At 40.2% G+C, this 25,540-nt stretch overlaps 1 protein-coding gene across 1 annotated transcript in view; it reads right to left on the bottom strand.

Moving 5' to 3' along the window:
• Positions 1-25,540, bottom strand: part of GUCY2C (guanylate cyclase 2C) — a 69,820-nt gene that overhangs the window by 19,736 nt on the left and 24,544 nt on the right. The window contains exons 6-16 of the mRNA XM_049782903.1: positions 21,720-21,816; positions 18,864-18,981; positions 16,621-16,756; positions 14,106-14,191; positions 11,805-11,910; positions 9,215-9,296; positions 5,907-6,012; positions 4,873-4,935; positions 4,089-4,160; positions 3,502-3,606; positions 543-629 (exon numbers count right to left, since the gene is read on the bottom strand). Coding sequence (XP_049638860.1) covers positions 543-629; positions 3,502-3,606; positions 4,089-4,160; positions 4,873-4,935; positions 5,907-6,012; positions 9,215-9,296; positions 11,805-11,910; positions 14,106-14,191; positions 16,621-16,756; positions 18,864-18,981; positions 21,720-21,816 — 1,058 coding nt within the window. The remainder of the gene's footprint in view (positions 1-542; positions 630-3,501; positions 3,607-4,088; positions 4,161-4,872; positions 4,936-5,906; positions 6,013-9,214; positions 9,297-11,804; positions 11,911-14,105; positions 14,192-16,620; positions 16,757-18,863; positions 18,982-21,719; positions 21,817-25,540) is intronic.

The raw sequence follows: 25,540 nt of genomic DNA, 5'->3' as shown, positions 1-25,540 counted from the left end.
TGAGCAGACAACCAGGAGTAACCCCTGAGCACCACCGGGTGTGGCCCCAAAAAAACCAAAAAAAAAGAGTGATGAGTGCAGTTAGAGAAATAACTACATTGAGAACTATCATAACAATGTGAATGAATGAGGGAAGTAGGAAGCCTACAGGTGGGGGTGGGGTGGAGAGGAGGGAGATTTGGGACATTGGTGATGGGAATGTTGCACTGGTGAAGGGGGTTGTTCTTTACATGACTGAAACCCAACTACAAACATATTTGTAATTACGGTGTTTAAATAAGGATATAAAAAATACCAAATAAAAAAAGAAATAAAAAATAAAAAATATATATATAAAAGAAAAAAACATGCTTTCTATTCTACACTTTTTAAAAATGTAGAAACAGGGGCCAGAGAGATAGCATGGAGACAGGGCATTTGCCTTGTATGCAGAAGAATGGTGGTTCGAATCCTGGCATCCCATATGGTCCCCAGGCTGGAGAGTTTGCAAGGTGTTTTCATGTGAGTTTTATGCAGAGCTTCTGTACCGAAAGGTCTCTTACCTTAGTAATGTCATACAAGATAGAGATCTTAAACTCCCAGTCCATGAATGTACCATCAGGGTAAGAAATTGTGTCATTTAATACCTCCTGCAAAAGAGGAAAGGAAGAGAAGATGAGTTATCAAGAGGCAGGACATAGTGGGGAGTTCTATAGGGACAGTGATCCCTAGTTATGAGCTAAGATGAGTAGCATTCAATGCCCTTTGAAGCAACTCTTAGGGGTTTCTTCCTGGAATTATTTCCAGTCCTATTTATTTGGACATTTAACTCAGTTTCTCATAGAGGAACATTACCTGTGAATGTTACCTGTATATGTCTGGCTTTCTGAATGGCTTGGTGCTTTAGGAATCCTAGATTTTGAGATTCCATTTTACTTTTTCTTATTTTACAATGTTTATTTTTAAATTGAAGCAATATTGCATTATATTACTGAATTATAAAATATATGGGCAGTGGGTTGGAGAAATAGCATGGAGGTAGGGCATTTGTCTTGCATGCAGAAAGACAATGGTTTGAATCCTGGCATCCCATATGGTCCCCTGAGCCTGCCAGGAGCGATTTCTGAGCATAGAGCCAGGAGTAACTCCTGAGCGCTGCTGGGTGTGACCCAAAACAAAACAGAACAATACAAAACAAAACAAAAAAACAAGAAAAAGAAAAAGAAAAAAATGAGCTCTTAAGAAACAATAGAACTGGGCCCGGAGAGATAGCACAGCCGGAGAGATAGCACAGCGGTGTTTGCCTTGCAAGCAGCCGATCCAGGACCAAAGGTGATTGGTTCGAATCCCGGTGTCCCATATGGTCCCCTCTGCCTGCCAGGAGCTATTTCTGAGCAGACAGCCAGGAGTAACCTCTGAGCACCGCCGGGTGTGACCCAAAAACCAAAAAAAAAAAACGCCCCTGGCTTGGGGGGACCATATAGAACGCCAGGGGATCGAACCTAGGTCCGTCCTAGGCTAGGTCCGTCCTAGGCTAGTTCAGTCCTAGGCTAGTGCTTGCAAGGCAGACATCTTACCTCTAGCGCCACCTCTCGGGTCTCATAGAACCAAATTTTTATTTTTCTTTCTGTCACTAGCCCTAAAATACAAAGCATTAAAGTCGGACCCACTTTGTGGACACAGGCACTGAAGATGTACAACTATAACTGGTGTCAATTCTGGCCCAGTGAAGATTGAACCCCCACAGGAGAGGAGAAACTTCAGCAGAGACTAAAGGCTCTGATAAGGACAAGAAAGAAACCCACAAAAAGTTCAAAGCTCTTCCTCTACAACCATACCCTTATTAATTCACATCTACAGAAAACTTCAGGCCAAGGCAATGTGAAGAGTATTCACATAAAACGCTATTCCAGGGGTTGGAGCAAAAACACAAAGAGTAGGGCATTTGCCTTGAACTTGGTTGACCTGGTTCAATCTCCAGCATCCAGTATAGTCCCCGGGACATGCCAAGAGTGATTCCTGAATGCTAAACCAGGAAGTAATCCCTGAGTATCACCAGGTGTGGCCCCAAACCAACCAACCAACCAACCAACCAACCAACCAACCAACCAACCAACCAACCAACCAACTAACCAACCAACCAACCAACCAACCAACCAACCAACCAACCAACCAACCAACCAACCAACCAAACAAACAAACAAACAAAATACTCTATCCCCAAAGCCATTCATGGTTCTTCCCTCTGGAGAAGAATTCTTTCTTTAACACCTCTTTCTCTGTCTCTATCTCTCTCTGGTTCTCTCTTTTTTACCCCTCTCCCCATACCTCATAATCTCTAAATAAAACTGCTTAACTTCTTTCTTGTGAAGGAAGGCAATATTTCTAGAAAACCTGGGTTTATCCAGTTTTTAGGACTTATTTTCCTTTCCTGCAAAGAGCAGTTCTTTGCTCCAGCCTGAGTTCCATTGGTCCCCTGAGAAAAGGTGACAGGGATAATTTCCCATGCCAGGTACCATAAGTATGATTCAGATGCAGTTTGATGATAACTGTGTGGAGCTGGTGAGTCATAAAGTTCTGTCCTGGACAGGTGTTCAAAGCAGACTTTCATCAGTCTAAACTTTCCTAGGCACTAAAGCACCTGCAGCAGCACTATATATGTTTGATGTATCACCAATGTCTAACTACACTGCTTTTTTTTTTGGGGGGGGGCACACTCGGTGGCACTCAAGGTTTACTCCTGACACTGCATTCAGAAATTGCTCCTGGAAGGCTCAGGGGACCATACAAGATGCTGGGGATCAAGCCCCGGTCAGTACCGGGTTGGCCGCATGCAAAGGCAAATGTCCTACCCCTGTGTGATTGCTCTGGCCCTATATACACTGCTTTAAGTTCACTAGTAACACTGTTCCTTTCATCCAAAAGCAAGTAAAATAAAATGAGGCACTGTAAATTATAATATTGCTAATGATAGAGTTTCATGCATATAATGTTCTAACTCCACACTCATAAATGTCAGCTTTCTATTACTGATGACCCAGAGACCCCTCCTGGCTATACCCACACAAACCCTCTTGGTAAATTCAGTTCTGTAGATTAATTCTCAGATTTTGTTGCCTTTGGCCACCTATTATTGCCCAATAGCATTTTTTCATATCCCACATACTAGACAAATTATTCTGTATTTTTCCTTTCTTGGTTGACTATATTCAGCATAATACCTATAAGTTCTACCCACATATCACCAAATCAAGTGGTTTCATGTTTTCTATAGCTGAGTAGTATTCCATTATGTATGTATGCCACAATATCTTACCCCACTCATCTGTTCCTGAAGTTCATTGTTTTAAAATATATCATTAAAATAAATAAAATCTGAGTAATCTAGCTTGGAAAGCACAGATAGCAACCAACTTTTCCTAACAATACTATTTCCCTGGGTTTCCACTTTGGAATTTTAGCTATATATGTATATTTTCTGATAAGGTGAACAGTTAGGAATTTAGAAATGTGAGTCCTCACCCGGAGGGATCCTCTCTCACAGTATTCAATCACCCCAAAAATCATGGATTCCAGCTTCACGGTGCCATAGAATTTGGTTAGATTGTAGTAATCGATCTGCAACAGCTGAGAGAATGTGTTTATTTACCAGATAAGCCAATGGAACAAACATGCATATGCATTAAAGCAACATGTTCTCCTCCTTCAGGAAGACATGCAGCTCCTGATTCACTGCATGTAGGAACCTCTTTCCTCATGCACATTCCTCTCCAGCCTAAACTTACTCTCAGTTTCGTCAGCAGAAGCAGGAGCACAAATGGCTGGTCATTCCCCAATATAATCAAAACTAATCAGGTTTGATCCGAACCATCAAGATAATCAGAACTAAACATAAAATCTCCAATAATATCAGAAATATTTTCTAGAACAGGCTATTAGATTTCCAGAATGCTTTATATGGTCAATGCTTTATATTGTCTTGGCATATTTTTTAGGTTCATTTAATCGTTGGTTGGCCTGAGGGCTTCTCTGCCAGCACCCACAAGAACATCTATGCCCCTAGAAGCCACCATACTTAGAGAAGGACCATATGGGTGTAGCACTCATACCTTGTTTAACTCAATCTTCTGTTTTTCAGTGAAATTGCCATCTTTGTGCTTGAGGTCCTTTAGAATCACCCTCTGCAAAGATCAGTGAATGAGACAGTGGGTGCACGATTGCTTACATGTATTTCATAGGGATGCCTTTGTGTGTCTGTCTTCCTACTAGCCTGTAAGCCATCAGAGCAAGGCAGTATGTCATTAATGTTTGTTTCCCTGGTGCCTGGTACTTGAAAAGATTGAGGGAGAGAAGGGGGAGGAATAGAGAAAAGAGAGGAGGAAGGGAGGGAGAGAGGAGAGAAGTGCAAGGAGGAAGGGAGAGAGGAGAGAAGAGGAAGGAGGAAGGGAGAGGAGTAACAAGGAAAGAGAAAGGAGGAAAGAGAGAAATGATGAAGAGAAGAAGGAAGGGAGAAAGGAAGATAAAGCAGGAGGAAGGGAAGAAAGTGGAGGTGGGGAGCAGAGAGAGAGAGAGAGAGAGAGAGAGAGAGAGAGAGAGAGGTGGGAATAAACTCCACATGGAAGCAATCATAGTCCCACTCACTAGGCCAAAATATGGATTCTAGTTGCCTGGAATGTTCTGAATCATTTGTTTCCTTCTCCTTCCCACAATCCAAACCACTTTAAACTCATATTTGTCCTCTACTCTGCTCATACCACCCTGTAAAAATTCCTGAGCAAAATAAGAGCACTGGTGGCCCCTGACATGCACTGCCCACTCAGGAGCTGGGGCAATAAGGATGAGGCCTGAAGGGATGCCTGAGGAAGCACACAGAGTGGTAGGAAGAATAGTTACCTTCCTGTCGTATTTGCATTGTCGAAGTCTTTGGATTGTGTCACGTCTTCTGTCATCATCAATCTGCCACAAGAAAAGGTTAATTATTCCAGAAGCTTCTTATCTGGTTCCACTAGTAAGGGTGGAACAGATCTTCCTGGAGCCATACCCTTACCACTACCATTCTAGGCATTACTCAGCTCTGTGCTTTGGCTCCAAGTGAGCAGCTTGTAGGATGAGCACTGACCTGGCCCCTGTTCTCTGCCTGGCTCTTCAACACCACCTTCTTGCTAGGCATTGAGCACTTTCAGCTCTGGGTGTCCCTCTCATGCATCATATCCAATGGAAACCTCAACCCTAAGTTGAACATTCTTCTCTGCTACCTCTCCCTTGCCCCCCTTCTACTGGAAATCATTGCTGGTGGCTATACACTGAAGTTCTTCTGTGGGTATATTGTATCTTTGAGTCTCAAACTCATCTCCAAAGGATAAATGTTAACAAGTCTTATGAGGACATTGTCCAGGGTCTGGTGGTTAAGGGAAAATAGGGCAGCCCCATCAGCTCTGGGTTCAATTCTGAATGGCTAGATCATATAATTTACCACAGAATTTTGTTGGCAATTAATTTTAAATATGTTTGAATGAAACCTACATGCATGCACATAAGCAACCCTATTAAATGTTAAAATGTTACTCTTGGATTTGATTGATCTTGATTTTATCTAAGGACAGATCAAAGGTTGTTAAGTATTGCAATTTTCAGTTTGAGTCTCATGAAAACTTGGGGCTGTTTTAAATTTATTAAACTTTTTCTTAAAGGGAAAACTGGGAATTTGGGGTCATAAGTACTCTCCACCTTTGAGTGGGTACCCAAACAATGCAGACACACCCCATCCAGCCTCCCTCAACCCTACTTTGTCATCTGTGAAGCACAAACTTGGCATTGGCCATTCCAGAAGAATACCTATTAAGTAATACCTGCTGCACCAGAACAGCACCTGCCAATCAGGAAGAAAATTGATCTTCCAGGAAGAACATATGCTGGGCCCACCTTACCTTGAGGCTGACAGGGTTGGTCTCATTGGTCTCCAGAGGCAAGATATGCTCAGAAGGAATGTGGGACCACTTTTTCTGCCTGCGTTCATTTTCTCTTTTATACTTCCTAGAAAAGAGAGAAGCAGGCAATGGACTCTGAGGAGTCCTCACACTATCTAGCTTGGGGAATGGGAATTCTGCAGGACATGAGTTAACCAAGTATGAACCTTCCTGTGCTCACACTGGTGAGGGTTGCTCACTCATGGCCATCAAGGGTTGCTAGGATTTTTTCACTGTCTAGGGGCCTTCCATCACTGTCCTGGAGAGATTGAAATAGTGGCAGGAACAGTGAGAAAGAGAGAGAATGTGTAAAGCAGATTAAGATGCCCTGTAAAGGAAGAACTGGTCCTAAACTATCTGAGAAGATTCCTAACAGCCAGTTCTTCGTAGGTATCTGGGCCTTAAAACATACACTTAGAAGAAATAGGGAATCACAGACAAGTGACCTCATGGCCAAGGATTTACAATGGAAAAGCCTTGAAAATGGTTTTCCCCAAATACATAGTTCACCTGGAATTCCTGAGGAGGGAGAGTGGTGGCACAAGCATGCAAATACTGTCAAACCACCACCCAGAGTTGTGAATCCAACCTCCAAGATGAGAATTCTTCCTTTCTCCAAATTCCTCATCATGTTAGTTTTATTATCATTCTGAGCTTTACTATTGCTTACTGGAGAGATTAAATATAACTTTCTCCTCATGTTTTTTACTATTTAGAAAACTATTAGAATTATTTAGAATACTGTATTCTCTGCTTTTGCCCAGTATTCTATTACATCAATTGTCTTTTCTTAACTTACATAAATGTTTTAGATTTTTCTAAAAAACAAGGGTATTTTTTGCATTACACACACCTTCTAGTCTGTTGCTTAATTTTACTATATTGTATAGAAAGTCTGAAACTTTTTGCCATTTTATGTACTTTTTCTTTATATATTTTTCTCCCAACAAATAATTTTCTTACATGAAATCAAAAAGACAGTCTTTTTTATTTCTTCTAAATTTCAATGGTTGATTAAAAAATTAAAGTCTATTCTATGTGAGAAAATTCTATCTTTAGGTTGGTATTAGGAAAGATTTCAGGTTTTTTTCCTTCCTGTTCCAACCAGCTGCCATATAGTTTCATTTTGCTCGTAGTCCAGGTTCTTATGCTTTTGCATATCTAATCTTAGAATCTGTATTCTTTACCATGGAGCATTTGTTTATGCTTGAGTTTGCTTTCACTTTGTTATTTGACAAACTCCTTTTTATCTCCTCAAGGTCATTCAGGATGTTTCTCTTAATGACCTCTAAGGATAAATGTTCATTATTTTTCTTTCTTTCTGAGTACTCAATGGAATACATATAATTCTAAAACCCAGAGACAATTCGTTTTGTAGACTGGAAAATCCCAGGCTCTTATTTTTTGCAGTTATGGATACTTGTGACTCTAATTCCTAAGAATAGAGTCAAACATCATTCTATGTTTGTTTGTATTTTGGGCCACACCCGGCAGTGCTCAGGGGTTACTCCTGACTCTGTGCTCAGAAATCGCTCCTGGCAGGGGTTGGGGGACCATATGGGCATCGAACCCGGATCTGCCGCATGCAAGGCAAATGCCCTACCCACTGTGTTATCATTCTAGCCCCAAGAACATCATTCTTAGTGATTGGGGCATACCATTCTTTTCTGGTGTTGTCATGGAACACTAAGAATATCAGTTCTATGAGACCTCCCTGCGAACAGACTGGTAGAACCCTATCTGTTCTTTTCAAGCTTAGAAAAAATGCTAACATCTATGACTGTCACTGATCTTATGATTTATTCTTGTGGGAAGTTGACACAGGAAATAGTTTCTGAGAATTAACAGCCACATCCTGAGATTGAGTTGGTTTTCTCCCCCCATACTAAATAAACAATCACCACCTATTAAAGAACAGTTTCTCCTAGGCAGAACAGCTTCCTGAGCTAAATTTGCCATATTAAATACACTTCCTGGAGAAACCTTCAACTGATAGGCTAATGTCAGACTCTCTCTATAATGAGAAAGGATAGTGAAGACCTAACAATGTTGACCACAGTGAACGGTACTGCCTCACTTGGTGAATAAACAAGGGGAGACCCTGATCATCTGACACTAGGGTGTGTTTAACACCTGTAGGTTAGGAAGGAGTATGGTATTGACCATTGACTTGTACATCCAACCATTTCTAGTACAACTGTGGTACATCTGTGCCATATCTCTGGCACTATGCCAGCTACTTCCCATGTCCAATCAGGTGGGACAGAGTTGCAGCTGATGGCTGGAACACCTGAGTGCTACAACTGTCCTCATCTGCTGATGTGATGCCAGCTCACCCATCTGGCTTTATGAGTTTCTCTTTTCCCAGGCTCAGTGAAAGGTCTGCAGCAATCATTTCCGAGGATCCCTCCAGCTAGAGCATTAGTTGATTCAGGGTTTTGAAATTTCTCACAATGTGAGAAATTCAGGGGCCACAGAGATAGTACAGTAGATAGGGCATTTGTCTTATACACATTCAACTCTATTTTTATCCCAGCACCCAGTATCCTCTCCTGAGCACTGCCAAGAGAGAATCCTGAACACAGAACTAGGAATAAGCCCTGAGCACTTTTGGACCTGGTGTGGTCCAAAAACAATAACAACAGTAATTTCTGACAATGTACCAATAAAACAGCAAAGGTGACTATTTCTACTTAGAAAACACATCCTATATGGTTGTATCCCTCTAACAGCCCCCTTAATTTGATTTCTTAAAACAGTTTAGATAAGAACATTGAAGTTGGGCCCGGAGAGATAGCACAGCGGCGTTTGCCTTGCAAGCAGCCGATCCAGGACCAAAGGTGGTTGGTTCGAATCCCGGTGTCCCATATGGTCCCCCGTGCCTACCAGGAGCTATTTCTGAGCAGATGGCCAGGAGTAACCCCCGAGCACCGCTGGGTGTGGCCCAAAAACCAAAAAAAAAAAAAAAAAAGAACATTGAAGTTAAGTACATGCCTAAGTCATAAATAATGTTTTTTTTTTTTAAGGATACGATTAGGAAAATAAGATGAGCATGAATTCTGGAGTCTCCTCCCCACAGCTCTAATCTACATAATCTAATCTACATACAAAACATAGCACCAAATAAGGTTTTGATGCAGATTGCCTTCATGATCTTAGCTGTATGGAGACCTCCTTATGTATGGTCAGCAGCACTTAGCGGGAGCAGACCCCTCCTCCTCTCCCTTTGTCCCTCCCTGGATGGCAAGTACAGTGAATAGAAGTGGTACCCTAGCACCATGAGAGCGATGAACAGGAGCAAGACCACGATTCCTGTGAGAGTAAAGATGGCGATCATCAGGATTTGAGGTCCTATAAGACACAATAGCAAGAAACACACAAATGAGAATGTTGGGATAGTATTTTAAAGATTCTAGTTGTTATAATTTGAGAAAGGAAAAAGGAGGGCCCTTTGTAAAAAAAATATTTTTAATTGTCATTGGTAGCATAGGCCCTGAGGTTTGGGAGAAAACTGTCTGGAATGGACACAAGGGAAATGGTTTATTTCAATTTTTCTAGTTTGGACATCTTGTTCTTACCTATGATCATCACCTAAGGTACAGAGAACATAAAAACATTTTCTAGGGGCCGGGTAGGTGGCGCTGGAGGTCAGGTGTCTGCCTTGCAAGCGCTAGCCAAGGAAGGACCGAGGTTCGATCCCCCGGCGTCCCATATGGTCCCCCCAAGCCAGGGGCGATTTCTGAGCACATAGCCAGGAGTAACCCCTGAGCGTCAAACGGGTGTGGCCCAATAATAATTAAAAAAAAAAAAAAAAAAAAAAAAACATTTTCTAATACACAAATATTATGGCTGATGGAAGCCTATTGGTGTCCATGAAACCAATCTATATAAAAAAGATTCAAAGAGGAAGACAATGCATGCAGCTGACCCAGGTTCAAGTCCCACCAGGAGTGATTCCTGATCACAAAACCAGGATTAACCAAGGCATGGCCCCAACACAACACAAAACAAAACAAAACAACAACAACAACAAAAAGATTAGAGGGAGACAATAATATATTTCCTTATTTTGGATTTTTTTTTGTTTGTGGGCCACACCTGTCTTTACTCAGGGTTTTTACTGACCATGTGCTCAGGAATTACTCCTGGTGGTGCTTAGGGGACCATATACCATGTGGGGATCAAACACATGTTGGCTGCATTCACTTTACTAGCTAAAGTATCTCTCTAGCCCCAATTTTCCCCAGACTTTTATTAGAATATAATTGACATAATAGCATTGTATGAACTTAAGGGTATAAAGGATACTTATGAATACTTTAGAATGATGACCACAATAAGTTTTGTTAACATACATTATCTCGCCGGTGAGGTGGCGCTAGAGGTAAGGTGTCTGCCTTGCAAGTGCTAGCCAAGGAAGGACCGTGCTTCGATCCCCCAGTGTCTCATATGGTCCCCCCAAGCCAGGGGCAATTTCTGAGTGTTTAGCCAGGAGTAACCCCTGAGCATCAAGTGGGTGTGGCTCAAAAAAAACAAAACAAAACAAAAAACATACATTATCTCAGATACATACCCCAAATAGTATCTTTCTATCTATCTATCTATCTATCTATCTATCTATCTATCTATCTATCTATCTATCTATCTATCTATCTATCATCTATGTATAATTTTTAATGATGGGCACTCTCAGAGTTTACTCAATAGCTTTCCTTTATATCATGCAGCCTCATAATATTAGCTCCAGTCCACCTGCTATGCTTTACTTCCAAAGATTTATTTATTTTATGACTGGAAGTTTGTGTGTTTGTATCATGTTTCTCCAATTTTTCCACAATTGGTAACTATAAACTTAACATGAGTTTTAGAGTTTATGTTTTATGTTTATGTTTTAGAGTTCATATATGTCAGATTGCACAGTATTTTCTTTTTCTGTCTTTTCTACTATGCCCTTAGGACTCTCAGAAACAACAGGATTTACAGCACATCCATAGTAACATTATCCTCACAACTTCTATAGTTATTCATCCATAGACAGAAACTTAGTTTATTTCTGTATCATGGCTACTATATCTAAGACTGCTGCAAATATGGAAAGGAGACACCACTTTGATATGGTGTTTCTGTTGATTTATTTTCTACAAATACCTAGATTCCCCAGCACTGGGATTGTTAGACTATAGGATATTTCTACTTCTAAGTTTTTGAAAAACCTTCATTGTCTATATCAGGGAACGATTCCACTAAGCACCAGGACTCCCCTTTTTCTACCCCCCCCCCACTAGCATTTGTTATCTCTTGTCTTTGTGATGGTAGCCATTCTAATGGCATTAAGGGATATCTCATCCTGGCAGAAAGTATCCTTTGATTTTATTATAGTAAGATGTAAATGAAGTAAGAAGTTGCCTATGTGATTATTTTGCCCACTGTCAAATTGAATTTTCTATATTATAAAGAGTAAACAATACATACAGCAAAGATACATAGAGTTAAATTCTATTGGGAATGTTTTCAATGTTTAATCAAATGCAGCATTTGTTTTGTTTTGTCTTGGGGCCACAGATGGTGATACTCAGGGTTTACACTTAAGAAATCACTCCTGGCAGTGCCTAGGGATTGAACCTGGGTCAGACACATCCCAAGCAAGTGCCCTACTTGCTGTACTATTGCTCTGTCCCCCCCAAATGCAGCATTTACAGGGAAAAATTGTCTTTTTCCTGAATCAATAAAGCCATCTCATCCAGACAATAAGCAAAACAAACAAAGCACAAGCTAATTGCTTTAATCATAAAATTTACTCTAACTTTCTACTAAAGACCAGAAAAACAACTTCAGGAAACAAACATTAGGATATCTTACCTGGGCCTGGAATATCATTCGGAAGTTTATTGTCTTTCCAGATGAATGTGGGGTTATAATCCACTGCATGAGTCATATTTTTATTATAGGTCAAAAGAACCTCATACTATGCATGAAAAAGAAGAAAGGCAAACAGTAAAAGGCATTTTGGTATGAGACAATCCTGAGATTCCAGAAGAATACTTAGTACAACAGTCATTGGCAGCTAATGGTTAGTGGGCTCAGTTCACAGAAGCCTGGTTTCAAGCCCGAGGTGGACAAATTTGTTTTCTGTTTTCACTACGACCAAGCACAAAGCCAGTCATCCCTACCCAACCTAGGTTCTTGGGTGTTTACAAAATTAATTCAATTGTTTTCTTTTACGAATGTGCCAAAAGAAATAAAATGGCATGAAATAAAATGGAGTGTGACTCTGTGTGTGTGTGTGTGTGTGTGTGTGTGTGTGTGTGTGTGTTTGTGCCTCACTCAGCAATGCTCAGGCTCTATGTTCAGGGGTCACTCCTAGCAGGACTCAAGGGGTCATTAGAGGTTCTGGGGAATCAAACTTGGATTGGCTACGTGCAAGGCAAGTGCCCTGTACTATCTTTCCAGTCCCCATCATTTATTTTTGTATGTTTCGGGGATTTTAAAATAAGTTTTAGCCAATTACATTCTCAAACCTTCACTCTCAACTGAATCTGTTTAGCTGCATTATTTAACTGCATTATTGTAAGATACAGCCCCAAACTAGTGTATGGACTATTGAAACTCCACTGAGATGGACCCCAGTGAGAGGTAACTTACTGGTTGGAGTTTATTACCAGTTGTCCTATATGTAAATGTCATAGTTTATGATTAGTGGTATTATTAAAAATAATCACGTTCAATTTCTCTTCAGAATGAGGAAGGGAAAATGCCCCAAACAGCATTTTTAATGTTGAGGTGCAGTTGTGAGGCCAACATGGTGTCTCACACAGTTGAGATCTGCCTCACACCATCAGGAGTTGCTAATACAGCAAAAAAGGTAAAACAGTTATCTCTGCAGTTACTGTTAGTAACTGAGGGAACATGATACTAAGGTATTCCCAGGGAGCAGATGCCCAACAAAGCCACAAGAAAGGATCAGAAGAGTAACTAAAGTTCTAACCCAGAATTTTGGGGAGTAGCTTTTTCTATCTTAGACTCTCATTTTTTAAAATGGAGGGGATAGAGGGAGGAGTGTTAATCTCCTAAGAAGCATTCAGGAGCCCTCCCAGAGCCTCTCCTAGAATTCTCAATGAACCAGGCAGGTGGTTCGATGCAAGGGCCTGAGAATATAGCGCTGCTGGGGTTGTTCCATTAAACAGGACAAGCTACATGTAAGGCAAGAACTTTAACCCCTGTGCTTTCCCATATCTGGCTCCCATATCTGTATCTTTCATAGCTTTATGTTTCCAGAATGTAGATCCTCCACATTATGGGCAATGTAGATTGTCCAGTGTAGTTCCCTTTTACAAAGCTAGATCATGTAGCTACTCAGATATATGACTTGAGAATATCATGGTGTTTGCGATGGAAAAATCACATAAAATGATGGAAAAAGAATTCTCTTAGACTTGTAGTTATGTTAGAATTCAACATCTCTTTATAACAAAAAAAAAAAAAGCTATCGGGGCCGGAGAGATAGCATGGAGGTAAGGCGTTTACCCATCATGCAGGAGGTCATCGGTTCGAATCCCGGCGCCCCATATGGTCTCCCGTGCTTGTCAGGAGCTATTTCTGAGCCTGGAGCCAGGAATGAGCACTGCCGGGTGTGACCCAAAAACCACAAAAAAAAAAAAAAAAAAAAAAAAAAAAGCTATCTACTTACTTTCAGGCTGGATAGGATAGGATAGGGTTTGTAATGGGTACAGCTTTGGTGACATAAAGATAGGGGTCTAATTGTTAAGTTAAATGCCGATCAACCATCAGATACTCCTTTTCTTTATACCTTTCAATTCCCAGGATAAGAAGAAAAGATAAATATCATAAGCTGACACCTAACATGACAGGGCTACTATATAGGTGGGCAACCAGAGAGAACAAACAATGCTTTAAGGACAATCTTTATTGTAATATGTAATAGAAAATGTCTTCTTATTCATGGGACCACCATCAAAAGTCTTATCTTTATAAGGAATATTGCTCCACCATGGGATATCATTGTAAATGGAAAATAAAAAAAGACTGAATTCCAGGCTCTAAACCTAATTCACCCAATTCCTTCACTGTTACTCGCCTTTGAACTTAGCCCTCTTCACCCAGTCACTTGACCCCAAGTTCCTAAGGAGCATTCAGACATACTTTATTGGTCGTAATGGAGGTATACAGCAGCATCATAGTGTTGTCAATATCCCCACAGTCATCCAAGGTAACATCGCCCATATAACCTAGGACAGAGTCAGAAAGATAGTCATCTTTGACCTGACTGAAAGACATGTTAAAACCTCATCAAGAGGGGTCGGAGAGATAACATGGAGGTAAGGCATTTGCCTTTCATGCAGGAGGTCATCGGTTCGAATCCTGGCACCCCATATGGTCCCCCGTGCCTGCCAGGAGCAATTTCTGAGCCTGGAGCCAGGAATAACCCCTGAGCACTGCCGGGTGTGACCCAAAAACCAAAGGAAAAAAAAAAAAAAACAACCTCATCAAGAGTATACCCAATATAAGTGCAGTGGGTAAGGTGCTTGTCTTGCATGTGGCCAACCTGGGTTTGATCTCTGGCATCCTCTATGGTCCCCTGAGTCTGCCAAGAGTGCACAGATGGAGTAATTCCTGAGCACCACAGCACCACTAGATAAGTCCCCCAAACAAACAAAAAGCGTTAATAAGGTCCAAATTGCTCTATTTTGTTGGAAAAAAAAAAAAAACAAGGTTGGCCTTAGTGATCAAATTAGAGGCCTTCTGGACTAGTCCTAAGATCTCATCTTGGTCCTAAGATTTCTAAAGCATAAAGATATCTTTCAGTTAGATATACATAGTCTCAGTACCAGGGCTATATGATCAATCTAATTTATAAATGAAATGCTTTGTAAGTGAAAGTATGGAAAAATGGGAATTTTGGGGGCACTATTGGCAGTGTATAAAATGGTATAAACATTGTCAAAAACATAGACAACTCTTAAAAACTAAAATCCCAGGAATGGAGAAATACATGAAGTGCATACATCACATGCTAGAGGCATGGGTTTGATCCCTACCTATGGCATCTCCAGGAGTGAACCCGGAGTATTGCTGGATATGGCCAAATAAACAAAACAAGTCTTAGGATTTCCATATAATCCTGCAGCTTCACTCTGGGCATCTGAACTGAAAGCAGTGTCACCAAAGACGTCTACTCAGTACCCACCCCCCTTTTCCAAAACAGTGTTATTCACAGTAGGTAAACTGTGGAAGTAAGTGACCCTAATAGATAAATACAGAAGTAAAATGGAGTAGGAACATTCAATAGGTGATATTCAGTCTCTAAAAGGAAGGGAGGGGCAGAGCGATAGCACAGTGATAGGATGTTTGCCTTGCATGTGGCCTACCTGGAATGGGCCCAAGTTCAATCCCCGGCATCCTATATGGTTCCCTGAGACTGACAGGAGCTATTTCTGAGTACAGAGCCAGGAGTAACCACTGAGCATGGCTGAGTGTGGCCCCAAAACCAAAATAAATAAATAGATAAATAAATAAATAAATAAAAATAAAAGGAAGGGAGACAATAAAATTGTTCAATGTCTGGGGTAGTTCAATGGCTGGAATGCATGTTTTGGATGCAGGAGGCCTGGGCTTGACCTTAGTTACCCCATGGGTCCCAGAGAATCATAGGGAACAACTTCCCAATATTGAGCTGGGAGTAAATAAGGGGCCGGAGAGATAGCATGGAGGTAGGGTGTTGCCTTGCATCCAGAAGGATATTGGTTCAAATTCCGGCATCCCATATGGTACCCCAAGCCTGCCAGGTGCGATTTCTGAGCATAGAACCAGGAGTAACCCCTGAGCACTGCCAGGTATGATTCAAAAAACAAAACCAACCAACCAACCAAACAAACAAACAAAAAAGCCCTACAAAATCAAAATAAATAAAAGGAAGGGAATTGTGACAGATGTTGCAATGCAGGATGAATTCTAAGGAAACCGAGTTAAGTGAAATAAGGGGACCACCAAAAAAGGAAAATACTGCTCCAATTCCATGCTATTGGAATTCTATAGTACTTTAGGATACTAAAATTATCCTAATGCAGAATAGCCCAAATTCAAAGACACAAAGCAAAATGGTGGCTTTCTCCAGAACCTGGAGAAAGGGGGTGTGAAATGGGAATTATTATTTCATAGGAAGTATTTAAGCTTGAAAAGATAAGGAGAGTTCTAGATATGGATGGTAGAAGTGGATAATGATAATGATGTAAGTGCACTAAATGACATTGAATTAGACACTTGCAAAGGGGTAAACAAGGATGGGGAGGGCCAGAGATACAGCAAGTTAGGTATGGTGCTTTCCTTGCATGTAGCCAACTGCAGTTCAAGCCCTTGGCACTGCATATGATTCCCCCCATCCCAGACCAGGATTCACATCTGAGCACTGAGCCAGGAATAACTCCTGAATTCTCCTAGGTGTGGCCCAAACTCCTACTCTAAAAGAAAAAGAGGGGTTCAGAGATGGTTCGAGTGGCAGAGTGCATGACTAGCTTGTTGCACTGGTGAAAGGGGGGTGTTCTTTTTGTGACTAAAACCCAACTACAGTAATATTTGTAATCACGGTGTTTAAATAAAGATAAAAAAAAAAACGAAAAGAAAATAAAGTATTAAATCTTGTTTGTTGTGAGACCAGTACCTTGAAAAGTGAGGTTTTTGAAAGCATGAGCAAACTCAGTGGTGTTAAGATTTTGTCCTTTTTCAATAAAGGTCTTTAGAAGGTGTCCAAAGAGTAAGACCCCATTTATGTAGGCCAGGCTAAAGTCATTGTTTACCTGAAAGAAAAAGAATAATTTTAAAGGAATCCCACAAAGGAGATTCTGGAGTAAAACATTTTTGAGGGACATTAAAGTTATAAAAAAAGTAAAGCAATACTAGAAGAATTGGAGAGATAGTACCAAAGGGAGCTTGAAGAAAATATTTCCTAATGCTAGGGTTCATAGTCTCACAATTGTGCCACTTCTTGGCATCAACAGAAAACATGGCATTCTGGTTATACCTAAAGGTGATTGACCTTTTCAACCACGAAAGAGAGCAAGAGGTTTTTTTTTTTCTTTTTTCTTTTTTCTTTTTTTGGTTTTTGGGTCACATCCAGCAGCACTCAGGGGTCACTCCTGGCTCTAAGCTCAGAAATCGTCCCTGGCAGGCTCGGGGGACCATATGGGATGCCTGGATTTGAACCACCTTTGTTCTGTATGCAAGGCAAATGCCTTATCTCCATGCTATCTCTTCGGCCCCGCAAGAGGTACTTTTATTCTTGTCAGGTTTATGTAGAAATAATGCTCACTTTTAGCTTCATATTGTTGCCCCCTCCACCATACACTATATTACACTTAAGGTGGGAACAGTTTCAATTGGATGACAATGACTGGCTTTGTATGTGGTTCTGAATCAGTGATACTTTGAAGCTCAACAGCCTGCCTTTGGGATCCTAAAGATAAAGTCAGAACTTAGCCTCTGTAATCTGGTGGTCCTCACAGTGTGGGAGTAGGTTCTGATATCACTGAGACCCAGTAAGGTCCCACAGTTTAGGCATTATGACAACCCACATATGAAGAACTTTTGCCAGGGCCTAAAGGCCATGCCTGAAATTTACTATCACCACACCTTCAATTACATTTGCAAGAAAATATGAAAAGGAGAGAGACACCTTTTCATTAGTTTCAGTCTTTAAAAATTTTTTTTTTACTAAATTCATTTTGAGGGGCCAGAGACATAGTACAGAGGATAGGGCACTTGCCTTGTACCTAGCTAACCCAACTTTCATCCCTGACACCCCATATGGTCCTCTGAGCCTGCCAGAAGTTATCCTTGAGCATGGAGCCAGGAGAAAAGCTCCTCTGGATGATATCTCAAAACAAAAATTAAATTAATTTTTATAAGCGAAGAATTCAGTTGTGGCCCAGTTCTCAATGACCATGCAGCCAATGCTTTTGGCTTAAGCCTAGAAAAAATTGTGACAGTCCCAAAGACAACTTTCCTTCTCATTCTTTTTTAGTTTGGGGGCCACACTTGGCGGTGCTCAGGGGTTACTCCTGGCTATCTGCTCAGAAATAGCTCCTGCGGGCATGGGGGACCATACGGGACAACGGGATTTGAACCAACCGCCTTAGGTCCTAGATCAGCTACTTGCAAGGCAAACACCGCTGTGCTATCTCTCCAGCCTTTCCTTCTCATTCTTTAGGTGCTAGTCTTGCCAGCCTTAAAGAGCTACAGATGAAAGTGTGACCTCCCACCTTCTTCCAGTTCAAACCTGAAGGGAGAGTGCATGCTACATGTTTAATCGCAACAAGATGTGAAGCTTAGGAGACCCTGCTTTAATGTTCAATAGAGCAATTTCTTCAGAATTTTACCAAAAATATACTGAACCAGATATGATGCTGAGCTAAGAAGAATAAATTAGGGCTCACTCAGACAAATGTGGAATCAGGTGGACCTAATTCTAACAAAAACAATGTCCACATCTTTGGATGTATACCTCTAAAGGTGATATTTTTAAATGGGTGCCTGCAAAAAGTGTCTAGGCTATAGGCAGTTTCATTTCTTCATTGTTTATTTTCTAAATTAGCACATTTTCTTTCCACCTCTCCACACAGATGCCTCCACCCAATATTGCCAAGATACAGTGATATTTATTTAGTGTCCAATTAGTGCCTACTTTTCAGGAGAGTAAGAGTTTTGGTAGGAGTCATGCTATTATGCAAAAGTCATCTCATCACAGATAACATTTGTTGAAATTGTCAAAATGAGTAAAGAAAAGCAAATGATCTATTTAGAATTATCTTCCCCAAAGGAGAATAATACCTTGATGGTTGTCTCTCTATATAAATACACATATGTACATTCCTATATGTATAAATATATTTTACATATATAGCTTACCATAAATGGGCTATCAGGTGTAGAGTTATCTGAAGTGTAATTATCAGGAGGTAAGGTCAGGACAAGGACATTTTTCATATAATCAGGGGCTGTGACATTGTCCTGGAAGTAATTGTTACTGTAAGAAAAAGTTCAAGTACCTATAAGAGTAGGCTCCTGCAAAGGTAAAGATACTCTTCTACCATTCACACAAACATCACCCTTAAATACAGGATGACATATTTGTTTCCAGTAACTTTAAACTTTCCTATTTCCCCCACATAATCTTATTTTTGTCTGCACTCGCTAAGTGGAATAAGAAAAGGGAGGTTAGGGAGGTTAATATTCACACATGGCAAAGCAGTTCAGAATAAGGTATTTCTGGGCCAGAGATACAGCACAGTGGTAGGGTGTTTGCCTTGCATGCAGCCGCTCCAGGACAGACAGTGGTTCGAATCCCAGCATCCCATATGGTCCCCTGTCTGTGCCTTCCAGGAGTGATTTCTGAGCGCAGAGAAAGGAGTAGCCCCTGAAAGTTGTCGGGTGTGACCCCCCCAAAACAAAAACAACAACAAAAAAGAATAAGTTATTTCTGTAAGGGAGATATTGTGGCAGGTGGAATTGGGGATGGGAGAATCTAAACAGGTGACTTATGTTTGCTTTCAAGACTTAATAATCCACATTTATACATGGAAACCTTGTTTTTCTTCAACACTCATGACAGTAAAGAGATGCTGAGATGTAATAGAAATTTTTTTAACCAAATTTACCTTTCAGATGGTGGAAACAAGCCTGGAAAGACCAAGCATTTTCTCAACTACTGTGAGTTTCTGGACTTTGCTTATTGATCTTTGTATCCTCAACTCCTACCTAGACCATATCTGCCACACTCTGAACTCTCATCCCATCTGTGGACTGTGCAACAAAGCATATGGCTTCTAAGCTTCCCTGATCATTTGAAAGTTCTTTTTTTTTTTTTTGGTGGGGGGTTTGTTTGTTTTTTGTTTTTGGGTCACACCTGGCAGTGCTCAGGGGCTACTCCTGGCTCTACGCTCAGAAATCGCCCCAGCAGGCTGAGGGGACCATATGGGATGCCAGGATTCGAACCACCGTCCTTTTGCATGTAAGGCAAACACCCTACCACTGTGCTATCTCTCCGGCCCCTGATCGTTTGAAAGTTCTAATAGAGCAGAAATATGAGTTGGAACCACTTTGGTTAATATATGGCATCATTAAATATTAAGCAGCATGTAGAATATTTTCCTAGACTACCTAAATAATACTAAAGCACTGCTATAAAGGACTCCACTTTGTACAAGGGTCTATATTTAGTGTAAATTCAATCTCAATATCCTAAGTAATTATTCAGGTTAAAGAACTAAAACTGCCAGAATTTGCACTCATAGCTCCTTAGTTTCCAAGGAATCACATGAACTTCCCCAAACACAACCAGATTTTCTTCAGAAATAGTGACCAAGGAAAACCAACTTTGGCAGCTGTCTGAGGATTTGCCAAAAGTGAAGTTACATAAACCTGGCTGTACTGAGAATACCTTCCAGGCATAAAACATCTACTGACAGACACCCATTAATGTGGATTAGGTATAAAATGTTGATAACTTTGTCCACTTTCCTGTGCTTCTGCAGCAATAATGCCATGAAATAATGGAATAATCTTCATAATGACCTAGAAGTCCTATACCTGACTTCCTGTAGCATTGTATAAAGTATATTTAGTGTGAGTGAATGGACCAGACAAAACAGGAAAGATCTTGTAATAATTACTTCTGATTTGAATTCTTTTTTTTTTTTTTTTTTTTTCTTTTTGGGTCACACCTGGCAGCGCTCAGGGGTTACTCCTGGCTCCACGCTCAGAAATCACTCTTGGCTCCATGCTCAGAAATCGCTCCTGGCAGGCTCGGGGGACCATATTGGATGCTGGGATTCAAACCACTGTCCTTCTGCATGAAAGGCAAACGCCTTACCTCCATGCTATCTCTCTGGTCCCCAATTGATCTGAATTCTTAACTGGTCAAATAAGCAAAGTTGTGGCTTTAACTGACATGGGCAGAGGGAAGACACCAGTAACTCCTGAAGTAGTCTCAAAACTACCTTGGTTCAGTTTGTTAGCACATTCTATGGTAAGAGGTCAAAAAAGGAATAGTTTCTAGAGTTTATTTCACTTTAGTTCCAGGAAAGAGTAGTGGATAAGAGCACTATCCAGCAAATAATCATCATGTAAATCAAACTCCTAAGTGGTACAACCTCTCACAAAAGGTGATCAAAGGCAAAAAAATCTTAAACCCAAGCCATTGGCACTGAAAGTACATATGTGGCCCATTCTCAGAAATGAAACATTGATTTCACAGTTGATTTATCACTTTCTTGGAATAAAAGACCTTAAAATCAGTTTGGAGACCAGTATCTTGAATTAATAGAACAGGCCTATAAATGAGTGGGCACATGTTCAATAGTATTTTTTTAACAACTTAATTCAGACATGAGAATAGATAATTGAATGGTTAAAACTAGCTAATTGAATAGAATAAAGATATAAAGAAAAAATAAAATTTTGGTTAAACATATTACATTCTATGAGAGGTTATACAGAGGCTGGAGAGATAGTACAGTGAATAAGGCATATGCCTTTCATGCAGCCAACCTAGATTCCATTCCTGTCATCCCATATGGCTCCCCTGACCCTTCCAGGAGTTATTCCTGAGTGTGTAGCTCAGTGTATCATATCTGAGCATGGATAAGTGTGCCCCCATTCCAAAAAAAATGATGTTATACAGAGCAAGAGAAAAAAGAGCATGCATTTTGAAAACATTGTTTGAGATTTTTCTTTCTTAAGAGTCTTTACAAATATTTTACCTACTTGAATAGATCCACCAGAATAATGACAGTGTCTTCAGCTATTGGCCGGTCACCTTTGAGGGAGCCAATGGTGTCTGGTGTACCACACATAACAATCACTGGAGGAGAGAGCAAGACAGGAGGGAAATATGCAGTTACTCAAGGCAAACTTGTAGGGAAACAGGTCCTTGAATCTGATTCCAAGATGTTCATACAACATTTATTTTGTAAGAGTGATACCAAGTCTTCAAATTAATCCCCAGCTCTCCTCAATTTTTGAAATGGTGGTAATTAGAGGAATTTATACTAGAACTTTTATTTTCATTTCATATCATAGAATCAGGAGAGTGGTATGAAACTTTACAAAAAGTCAACTAGCCAATTTCTTTAACTTTATACTATTAAAAAGGATGAAGCCATGATGTTAAGTGATAAATAGAGTATGGGAGAGATAATACTACCATTCAAGTTGAAGAGTCCTGGTTTTAGTGCTTATCCCATTATCACATTGTGTACTGCCACAGATAGAAGTGCACCTCAACATTTGTACAGTGATTGTAAAACATGCAGAAAAGGTTGACATGAGGAGGATATATGAAGTTTCCTAAGCAACTTCCTATAGACTTTTCTTATAGTTTCTTTTTTTTGGGGGGGGGGAGTCACACCCAGCAGTGCTCAGGAGTTACTACTGGCTCTATGCTCAGAAATTGCTCCTGGCAGGCTTAGGGGACCATATGGAATGCTGGGATTCAAACCAACATCCCTCTGCATGAAAGGCAAATGCCCTACTGCCATGCTATCTCTTTGGCCCCTCTTATAGTTTCTTAAGTAGGAACTCAGTTATAATAATTTCATGTTAAGAGTCAAATCTGAATCTATAAGTCCTAGGATTCATTGCCATCAGTTCTTCATTAGATCTTTTTATATACTGTATTGTTCAAGTGAACTGTAAATTCTTCATAAATATCAATAGTTTTGTGCTTCTTTGCCCTCCAGATCTTGGTCAGTATTTTATACATGTAGGTCCTTATGATGGCTAATAATGATAAGAGATGATGTTTTGCAAAAAGCAAGCAAATACGGCCAAACATTGCCTTCAAAGGAAATTCACACAGTTAATTCCATGTTTTCTGAAATAGTCAAATTTATAAGGAGGTTTTTTGTTTTGTTTTGTTTTTTGTTTTTCGGGCCACACCCGTTTGATGCTCAGGGGTTACTCCTGGCTAAGCGCTCAGAAATTGCCCCTGGGTTGGGGGGACAATATGGGATGCCAGGGGATCGAACTGCGGTCGCAATCTTTCCTTGGCTAGCGCTTGCAAGGCAGACACCTTACCTCTAGCGCCACCTTGCCGGCCCCTATAAGGAATTTTTTAAGTGAAACCACTTAATAACTTAGTGGAAAACAGCCACGATACCCTTCAACAGATGAATGGCTAAAGAAACTGTGGTACATATACACAATGGGATATTATGCAGCTGTCAGGAGAGATGAAGTCATGAAATTTTCCTATACATGGATGTACATGGAATCTATTATGCTGAGTGAAATAAGTCAGAGAGAGAAAGAAAGACACAGAATGGTCTCACTCATCTATGGGTTTTAAGAAAAATGAAAGACATTCTTGCAATAATAATTTTCAGACACAAAAGAGAAGAGAGCTGGAAGTTACAGCTCACCTCATGAAGCTCACCGCAAACAGGGATGAGTTTAGTTAGAGAAATAACGTTTTGAACTATCCTAATAATGAGAATGTACGAGGGAAATAGAAAGCCTGTCCAGAGTACAGGTGGGGGTTGGGTGGGGAGAAGGGAGATTGGGGACATTTTTGATGGGAATGTTGCACTGGTGATGGGTGGTGTTCTTTACAAGACTAAAACCCAAACACAAGCATGTATGTAATAAAGTTGGTTAAAAAAAAAAAGAACATAACACTAAAAATTAGAAAAAAAGAGATTAAAGAATTAAATAAAATGACATTAATCCAAAAAAAATTAAAAAATAACTTAGTGGAGATAATTTTATCTCATTTCTTTTTCACATTCAACTTCTAGCAGGAGATCACATCACATCATATTCATCACTGAAATGTAGGGAATGTGAGACCATCTTTGCTTACCTAGTAACTCAGTCTGAGGATACATATAAATATATATTTACATATTATATAATATATAATATATTATATTGTATGAATAATATAATATATTAAATCTATTGTATATTTGTGTACATATATAGCTCTCATCCCTGCAGGATATATATACTTACATATATATATATATATATATTCTACAGGGATGAGAGCTCAGAAGGTCTGAGGGTTGGTCATAAATCTAATAATATTGGACCAAGATCAATTTAAGAAGCGGTTTAAGAGCATGGGACACATGATAAGGAGCTTATCACACAGAATGGTAAGTGCAGTTAAAGAAATAACTACACTAACAACTACCATGATAATGACAGAGAGAGAAATACAACGTCTGTCTCAAAGACAGGCAGGGGATGGTGGAAGGAGGGAAATGGTGGGGACAATGGTGGCAGGAAAGTTACACTGGTGGGGGGGGTACATTTTATGGCTGAAACCCAATTACAAACATGTTTATAACCATATGCTTAAATAAAGAAATTACTTATCAAACATAAAAAAAATTGCAAACCACAAAATAAAAAAAGCATCGGCCATGTGTTTAGCATCATCATTCGCTTCAGTATATTGCTCAACCTTCTTTCCTAGTTTTGTTCATAAGAATAAGAATTCAATCATAAAAAGAGATACAAATGGAGTTGCATAGAATAACTCTCTTACTAAATTTTACATTTTTAAGTTTTATTTATTAGCACAAAAGAGGGGCCAGAGATACAGTCAGCAGATAAGGAGTTTGCCTTGCAAACCCAGGTTCAATACCCAGCTTCCATGAGTACCAGGAGTGCTTCTTAAATGCAAAAAGCCAGGAGTAATCCTTGAGCACCACTGGGTGTGGAGCCCCCCACAAAAATATAATTAAAACAAAATGTTTTAGAGGGTTTTGGGGGGTGTTTTTATTGTTTTGGTTTTGCCTTATTATTATTATTATTATTATTATTATTATTATTTTGGGCCACACTTGGTGACGCTCAGAGGTTACTCCTTGCTGTGCACTCAGAAATCGCTCCTGGCTTGGGGGACCATATGGGACGCTGGTGGATCAAATTGTGATCCGTCTTGGTTCAGCCGCCTGCAAGGCGCTACTACTATGCCCTGCTGCTGCGCTATTGCTTTGGCCTCTTGTTTGGCCTCTTGTTTTGCTTTATTTTACACGCCAGTAGTGCTCGGGCCTTAGTCCAGGCTCTGCACTCAGGAATCACTACTGGCAGGGTTCAGAGGACCATACAGATGTTAAGGATTTATTTATTTATTTATTATTATCATCATCATCATCATCATCATCATCATTATTATTTTTGGTTTTTGGGTCACACCCAGCAGCGCTCAGGGGTTACTCCTGGTTTTACGTTCAGAAATCGCTCCTGGCAGGCTCGGGGGACCATATGGGACTCCGGGGTTTGAACCACGGACCTTCTTCATGCAAGGTAAACACCTTACCTCCATGCTATCTCTCCGGCCCCAGATGTTAAGGATTTATCCTAGGTCAGTTAGATGCAAGTCAAGTGACTTACCCACTGTACTATCTCTTAGGCCTATAATTTAAAACTTTTTTGTCAAGGGAGATGTGATAATTATCACAATAAGATCCAGTACAAAATAAAATGTAATGCAATATTTTTAGATGTCAGAGTTGAAAACTAATTTATATAAATGAGATTAGCCATTATATTATACTTTAGTAACTGATTTGCAT

The sequence above is a fragment of the Suncus etruscus genome, chromosome 11 (genome assembly GCF_024139225.1).
Source record: "Suncus etruscus isolate mSunEtr1 chromosome 11, mSunEtr1.pri.cur, whole genome shotgun sequence".
Classification (NCBI taxonomy): domain Eukaryota; kingdom Metazoa; phylum Chordata; class Mammalia; order Eulipotyphla; family Soricidae; genus Suncus; species Suncus etruscus.
The sequence above is the reverse complement of the archived record's forward strand: the minus strand, read 5'-3'. Positions and strand labels throughout refer to the sequence as shown.